General features: G+C 39.7%; 1 protein-coding gene across 1 annotated transcript; it reads left to right on the top strand.

Annotated features, from left to right (window-relative positions):
• Positions 1-252: 252 nt before the first annotated feature.
• LOC115756611 (transmembrane protein 120 homolog) lies at positions 253-8075 on the top strand. The gene is made up of 10 exons (XM_030696452.2): positions 253-798; positions 930-1008; positions 1146-1240; positions 2338-2442; positions 2542-2621; positions 6395-6485; positions 6561-6668; positions 6819-6905; positions 7475-7543; positions 7660-8075. The coding sequence occupies exons 1-10, from the start codon at positions 550-552 to the stop codon at positions 7789-7791; spliced, it is 1095 nt and encodes a 364-aa protein (XP_030552312.1). The 5' UTR covers positions 253-549; the 3' UTR covers positions 7792-8075.
• The last annotated feature ends 405 nt before the right edge of the window (positions 8076-8480 follow it).

The raw sequence follows: 8480 nt of genomic DNA, 5'->3' as shown, positions 1-8480 counted from the left end.
ACACATTACACATTGATCGGGCTACAGTTCAATAATAATATTCAACAAGTTATAAGTTTATGGAGTACATTGCACGTCGGGCCAAACAAAATTCAAAGATGATTCGTATCATTTTCCCATTTCAAAATCTGGGAATAGATAAATAAATAACTAATTTTCTCACCTATAAATAAATAAATAATGAAATAATGAGGAGTCAGTGAGTCACTGACCACAGGAGGCCCTCTTTTCTCTCTCTCACTCTCTCTCTCTCTCTCTCTGGCCTCACACGAAAGCGTGCTGATTCATCCGAGTGTGGAGAGAGAGAGAGAGAGAGAGAGAGAGAGAGAGGGGGTTCGATTCAATTCTTTCTCCAAACCGAGCAGCGGGATACAAAGTCGCGTCCACCTCCTTCGACTCCCTTCACTGTGTCTCCCACTGGGAGAAGAGTTCGAATCGCAACCCGTCGCTCCATCGCTGCTCGATCGTTCCCAAAAGAACCTCGCCGAACGCGTCTCGGCTCGGTCGGCGGCGAATTCGATTCATCCATCGATCCACCGGGGACTGGCGATGGGGGACGGAGCGGAGCCGGCGGTGACGGAGGAATCGGCGAAGAGGATCGAGGACGAGGTGCGCAGGGCTGTCGAGCAGGCCAAGGAGCTGCAGGACATGGCTTCCTCGCTCAACGCCATGTCCTCCGCCGAGGAGCAGCTGATCAGCCAGCGCGCGGTCGCCCTTGATTCCACCATCCGCCGCCTTCGGTCGTCTATTGATTCTCAGCTCAATCTCAAGCTCTTGGATCCTAAGCTCGCCGAGAAGGCATCTTCTCTCTCTCTCTGTGCATTTTTTTTTTCTCTTTTAATTATTATTGTACGGCTCTCGGTTGATTATGACGAGTATTGTTGTCGACGTATGTGAGTGAGTTCTGATTGGAAAGTTGTTGCATGCAGCTAGAAGAGGAGTTGCAGAGAGCGAGGTGCATAATGGTTGATGGAGACGCCTCTTCTTTCTTTCCTCCTAAACCTCAAGGTGAGTCTGCTTTTCTTCGCCCTTAATGTCCCTTTTCGAAAATAGTTTTTAAAACTTGAAGGCCTGCTTGTGTTGGTACACCGTCATACATCATGTGCTGTCGGGTGAAGGTGGTTATGGTTGATAATGGTGCGCAGGGAGGTTTCTGCGGATGTTTCTGGGTCCAATCAATGTGCGTGCCTCTAAGAAAGATGTCCAGCTGAAGGTTAAGGAAGAGTACAACAGTTACAGAGTATGCGTCTGTTTACCGATTACGAATTCACAAGATTGGTGGGCTGTGTTGCTAGGATGCTAATCGACAGAGTTTATTATCATTTCTTGTGGATTTATTTTCCAGTTTGGTAATTGATGAGACTACATATATGTCCTCCCTTCTTTTGTCTTCTTACCCTTGCTGTGGTGCATGTACACTTTTCAGGCCTTTTGAATGTTTATAGGTGTAAAACAATCCCTGTCTTGTGAACAACAAGCTGCTACTGCTGTCCTGCTGATTTTTATTTTTTGCAAACGTCCATTTCAGCTTACATGGCTGCAGGTAGTTTTACCTGCTTCATTGGTAGACGCGACTGCACTGGAATTTCAAAGAACAAACTTGAAATGCCATTCTCTACATTTGTCAAGGATTTTTTTGTCCCTTGTAGTTTCCCCCTAGCAACACAACTAAGAAGCTAAAATGATTGATTTGTGCCAACGTGGTGGTGATGCCATTTACTTTACAAAGTAACATTGGGAATGTGAATCAAATTTCTAGCTTGCTGCTGCAAATTAGGGACTTAATGGATTCTTCACATTAGGTGAAATCATGATATTCCCCATTTGTTATCCTCCTCATTATTTCAATGTTGTTCAAAACTATGTGCGTGCGGCTCATTGGACTAAGATTGATTTGTATATCGATTAATCATATTTTTTTTCTTTTCATTTTTCTACGGATGTAATGCCACACTTTATGGAAAAAATTGGATTACTTTGTAATTTTCATCCTGTGATGACTGAGGTAATGGAAGTCACAAAATAGATGTAATTCTTTTGTTGTGTAGGTAAGATTCTTCAATCATGGTGCATTCTACATTCCCAGATTTCCTATCCCTGTAAAGTCTATTATGTTTCTTGGAAAGCTCCTCGCTAAAACATTGTAGTCTTGAAAATCTTGTAAGGTCTATTCTTCACTGGGGTTGTGCGTATAAAATCCTCTTATACAACTACATGCTAAGCTTTATCCTACTATGCAGGTATATAGTCCTCACGTAGCGTATATGAATTACATCTGAAGTGAATGTGAAATAACCCGTATTTGGAACCAAAACTTACACTGTTTCCTTGGAGCAGGATAGAACTGCCCTTCTGTTTCTTCTGTTCCCGGCAACCCTACTCGTATTGAGATCTTGGATCTGGAATGGGTGCCTTCCAGCATTTCCTGTTCAGTTATACCAGGTATCCCTTGGTAGCATTTCTATGCTGATATGAAGTTTTTGTCAATGTTTGTAGCAGCGGAAGATTTGTATTTTCTTTTAACTCGAGAATATGGCTTAGGCATGGCTTTTGGTCCTGTACACTGGTTTGGCTTTCAGGGAGAACATACTGAGAGTGAATGGAAGCGATATTCGTCCATGGTAAGTAAATTCATGTATGCACTATGCTGACCTGCATTCTCACACCTGATGTCCTCTGAAAAATTTAGGCTGCTTATGTGGTTGGTTTTCACTGGCTTGAGCTCTTAGGCCCTAGTCTAATTCTCCAAGATCCAACAATCCAGTGGCATAGTTTAAACAATTTAGTGAACTTTATGGTGATTCATATTTAGTTTTCTCCAAGTTTGTGCTGTTAATGTGCAGTTGGAGATTTTCATGCATCTAGCTATATCTGGAACTTGAAGAGTTGGAGGAATCAATGTTGTTTGAAATCAATTTAAGTTGGTTCTCAAACATGACTTTTCACTTGTGCAGTTCACGAGATCCTGCTGCTCAATAAAATCATTGTCGGACCCTGAGAATTAATGTTCTCAAAATCCATGCATATAATCTCTAGCTAATTTGAAAGTTAATTTACAAGTAAACATCATATCAAAGTGAATTTTAGGCTCCGTTTGTTTCATGGAAAATATTTTTCCGGAAAACATTTTCCCCAATTTCTGATGTTTGGGGGGCAGAAAATGAGCGGTCAATGGAAAATATTTTCCGGCTAACAAAAAAACCTTCTAAAACTAAGGAAAATGATTTCCTTATTTTGAGAAGAGGAAAACATTTTCCACACTTTTCATTCCTCCTCTCTTTCAACTATTTTTTCTTTTTAATTATTTTTTTGCTTTCTTTTTATTTTATTTATCTTTTCAAAATTCAAAAATTTAATTTTTTATTTTTCGGATGAAATTTATTTAATTACTTTCTTTATTTTTTTTTTCCTTTCGTCTTTTTTTCTTTATTTTTTTTTTTAGTATTCCTTCTTCGCTAGTCGCTAGCCACGACCGCAGCCGATGGCTGGCTAGGTGAGGCCTGGCATCGCCGGCCTCTAGTGAGGCCCGGCCAGGTGTTGCCGGCATCGATCAAGGCCAAGCCTCGCCAGCTCTAGCGAGGCCAGGCCAATCGCTGCTGCCGCCGGCCCCGATAAAGGCTAGGCCTCGCCGGATCTGGCGAGGCCAGGTGAACCTTTGCCGGCCTCGCACGAGCCCAAGCTAGCGGTCACCGGCCTTGTGCGAGGCCAGGCGTTGCCTACGGCCGGTCGCCGGTTGTCGTCGGGGCCGGCAACCGGCAGAAAAATGTAATTGAAAAAAGAGAAAACCATTTAAAAAAAAAAAAAAGAAGGAGAAAAAGGGAAAAAAAGATAAATAATTAAAAATATTAAAATTCGATTTTAAAAAATAAAAAAGGAAAAACAATAAATTATTAAATGAAGTGCATGGAGGGAAATTAAATCCAATTTCCCATCTTAGACAACAGAAAATATTTTCCTGATCTTTTTCATATTTCAACCAAACACCGGAAAATATAGTCGTTTTCTTGGAAATTGGCTTCCTGGAAAATATTTTCCAGAAATGACTCATTTTCTACGAAACAAATGGAGCCTTAGCATATTTTCAATGGCTTGTAAAGATCTTGACTATTAATCTTTTATGCAGCTACCTCCAGACATTAAAAGTCAAATTCGTCATTTTGGATTTTATTCTCTCGCTCATTAGTATGTAGACTCACCAGTACATATTTAAGAATTTGAACTACAACTAAGATTATTGGGGTGAAAAGAATGCCAGGAAGCTGGCATGTAGTATATTATTGGATTTTGTGTAAAATTTGGCACACCAGCACTTTCAACTACGAATAGGGTTTTTATGGTAAAATGAAAGTAGAATAATGACTGGCGTATGAAATCTGACTTATTAGAATGCATGTGGGATCCCAAGAACATTAAGTCATCTGGGCTCTAAACTCATCATGGGTCTCAATGTGAATTTTTTCCACGAGCAACCTTCAGGAAGACAGGTTCAACGAAGCTAGTGAATCCTGACACCCAATTTTAAGAGTGACAAGTTTAGAAATGGTAACAAATTAGCAGCCTCTGTAGTTCTGTGCCATGGAATCATACCACAGGCACAGCACCCAGTGTGCTCGCTTGAACCTTCGATATGGTTTGGGGAAAGGGTCTGGAACTTTGGGTGCGTTTGTTTCACAGAAAACTCAAGATTTGGAAACGATTTTCCAAAAAAATATTTGGTTATATTGCTCGCAAACATGAATGAATGAAATATATTTTCATCATAAGCGAAAATAATCAAGCATAAATTGTTATTGATAATGAAAGCATTTTCCATTGACTAATTATAAGCAATATAATCAATCATTTTTCGGAAAATGTTTACTAGAGTTTTCTGTGAAACAAACGCATGCTTATTGGAATATCAATTTGTAGTATCTGAGTTGGACTTTCTGTTTCCAAAGGCTCTGAATGGAGATTGCTGGCTCATATCTTTTTTCACACACAGTCACTGCTCACAGCTATGTTAAAATATGTTACATAAGAGATCTTGTAAACTTAACTGGATTAGATTTCATTTCTGAGTTTCATTGATTTTTCAGTGTAGCCATACACTGAAGCATATGTAGAAACATGTTGCTGCTACTCCAATGTTGCATAAGCTTTCAAGAGTTTCGCTAATATAAGGGGAAAGGTTGGGACGAGGCCAAGCATATTCATCTGGACATGAAGTGTTATACTGATAAGGAAGAATTGTCATTGCTAGCTATTCCAAGAGAGTGAACTAACTCCTTTTTTTGAACTTAAGAAATTGTACACTATCATAGTCACAACCTTTTCCTTGCATTAAATTTAGTGCTGGACATGGAGCTTTCTTCCAAATATCTGGAATTGCTGGTTCATAAGTACCTATTAGCGAAATACCTAATGTTGCTCGTGGTTTTGAAATTCCTCCTTCATATATTCAGTCACATCTTTGAAGCCCTTGACTGCTATGTTTTGACTTGATCTGACTTGCTTATTCCATATCGAATTCGCTCTTCCTTGGTCATTAGATCTAGTCAGATCCCGTTTCTTTAAGAACTGTGTTCATCCCCTTTTACTGGTTGGCAATTTTCTCGTCTTGTGCCACCATTTGTACCAACCGTTTCTTTTGGCCATATATTGGCACTACTACTTAAACCTGTAATTTCCATTGTTTTAAGAAATGCTAATTTGTCATGAGGCACTACTACTCAAAGGAGTCTTCTACGTTATCTTACCGGTCTGTATTATGCCTTTTATGGTATCATGCCGATAATTCTTCAAGGGTGGTGATAAGGCTTCGAGCTACATTAATTTTGTCAAGCATGCATGCTGGAGGATGTTGAGTACCATAGCTAGACAAGCTTAAGTACATAAACTCATTAACAGATGTGATCTCACATGCATCTTCAAAATGTAGGATGGGTAGGGGAAAGCCGAATAAATATACAGATGGAATTTTTTGGGATTGATCTTTAGTTCGTAAATTTCATGGAGAATTTGTTCTAAATAGAACGTGGTGGTGTGGAAGGATTGTGAACTTTTAGCCCACCTAGTCGGAGAAAGCATGATTGCTTGATTGATCTCTTTATTGCTGTGAGTTTCAACTTAGAACATGACGATTCATACTTGGTTTCCTCACCCTTATACTGATTTTTTCTTCCATTTAATGGAAGTATCCTTACATATAGTTCGGTCTGATCTTTGCTTGGGCAGAGTGCTTCTCTATTAGCTCATGTGCTACTGTGCTTTCTCATGCACATTGTGTTTGCATGCTCTCTTTCGTTTTCACCTTTTGATCGTGGAGTGATGGTTGTATTGATAACCTGGGCATGTGTGAAATAAGCTTAGTAATGGTGTGCCTTTTGCAAAGCTAAGAAAGATTATTTGGCAGGTGGATATACCATCACTATTTCGCCATGATAATGGCGCTTGTCAGCTTGACATGGGAAATTAAAGGACAACCAAATTGTTCTCAAAAGCAGGTTAATTTCATTTCATTATAAAATGCTTCAAATTTGGTCTGTGAGTATTGGATGATCATTTTGAATCTATTGCAGAGAGGAGTGCAACTTTTCCTACAATGGGCCATACTGCAAGGAGTGGCAATGCTTCTACAGAATAGATACCAACGTCAAAGACTATATACTCGTATTGCATTGGGAAAGGTGCTTAAATACAAATATAATCTTTATGTGGTTGTATATTTTTTCATCATATTTTGTCCGTTGGAATTATTTTGTTTTTCTGTTTTTTCACTTGCTTGTCCATAATTATTATCTTGAGAGCAAAAGCTAGTGTTTTAACAATTGATTCAGGCCAAGAGAATGGACGTTGTTTGGGGAGAAACAGCAGGTGTGGAAGGCCAGTTGTGGCTTCTGTGTCCCATACTTTTCGTTTTGCAGGTCAGACATGCATCTGATCAGCATAGGACCTTGCTTGTCCATAATTATAAGCTCATTGTTCATTTCAATATAGCTATAAATTGTTAACCAACCTACAAGCTTATATTCAGACAAAAAAACAAAAAATTATAAGCTTATATTTGTTTATTTAGCTGAGAATGGTATGTCATGTTGAAAATATTCCTGCGTGGAGGAAAATGAGCCTAAGAACCTGAAAGCATTTTCACTTGGATAGGATGATCTATCCTAGGGCTACATTGGCGGTTAAGACATGGAGCACGGATTGGATGATTTTACTGTATTAAGTCGATGTTGCCACAACGACTCTCTCTCTCTCTCTCTCTCTCTCACATACACACACACACACAAAAAGCATTTTGACTCGGGCATTTGGCCTTCTCTGAAATGGCAGATACGTGCTTAAGACTATCATATAGAGATTATGATACTACCATGTTCAATAGTAGAACTTGTGCAGTAGACTGATTCTTTTGTTAATTGTTCACACCAAATCCAATCCGCGTGAAACATTAATAAATGACTCGTGTTTCTTCTGGGCTGTGCTTCAGGGTTTCGAGGCATATGTTGGGTTTTTGCTGCTCAGAACTGCTTTTGTTGGCGTGGCTTCTGAATGGCAGGTGCGTGATGCAGCTGATGCTTGTAATGATTGGTATCTTTTCCTTCATTAGATCGAAACCATTCCAGAATAGATGAGCCACTTTTGTAGAAATCAAGCACATGCTGGTTTTGGCAGGTCATATTCTGCGGGATGCTCTTGGTCATAATGGCGGTCGGCAACTTTGTGAATACGGTACAGACACTCATGTCGAAGTCGAGGTTTAAGGCGAAGATGAAAAGAACAAAGAGCAAGCAGTACTTGGATTAGGCATATCCCTAACTCCTAGCTAGCTTAGATTATGAAATCCCTTTACGTTAGAAGTTCCATGGCCTCTCATTTTTGAGTCTCTTCTTGTGTTTCCAGATTCCCATTTCCCCCCAACCGCAATTTTTTTTTGGCTTGCGTTGTGTGATGACTGTCGATGCTAATGCAAGGCCATGGAAATATATGTCCAGCCTCTAAATGTTCCTTTATCCTCAACCATCACGTGAAGTTCTCATGTATCTTTTTTCCAGATAAAAGTATTTGAGTTTCGATTAGTTTGAACAGGATCTGAGACTTTGCCTGAATGGGATATTTGGGTTCTTAATTGCCATACCACACAGTGCAAGTATGATTGCACAGTTGATATACCCAGAGATCTAAGCCATGTGTAGCCGATACCTCCCCTTTATGAGTTGGTTGGATTCCTCTTCTCTCGATTTTGATTAATATTAGACAATAATTGCCATTCGAGAGCAAATCTGATGGCGTCAATAATGTTCAACTTCCCATGGCAAGCTGGCCTACTCCTTTGGGACTATTATTAGGTGCACCGATGGTGTAATGAACTATTCATACTCTTTCACCGTCGGTTAGTCATAGATCGGTGAATGCGTAATTTATATCTTATGCCAATAGCGGATCTAATACTTCTGCATTCCATTAAAGAAAAGTTTGTAGTCTTATTATCCCTT

Source organism: Rhodamnia argentea, chromosome 9, assembly GCF_020921035.1.
Source record: "Rhodamnia argentea isolate NSW1041297 chromosome 9, ASM2092103v1, whole genome shotgun sequence".
NCBI lineage: Eukaryota > Viridiplantae > Streptophyta > Magnoliopsida > Myrtales > Myrtaceae > Rhodamnia > Rhodamnia argentea.
The sequence above is the reverse complement of the archived record's forward strand: the minus strand, read 5'-3'. Positions and strand labels throughout refer to the sequence as shown.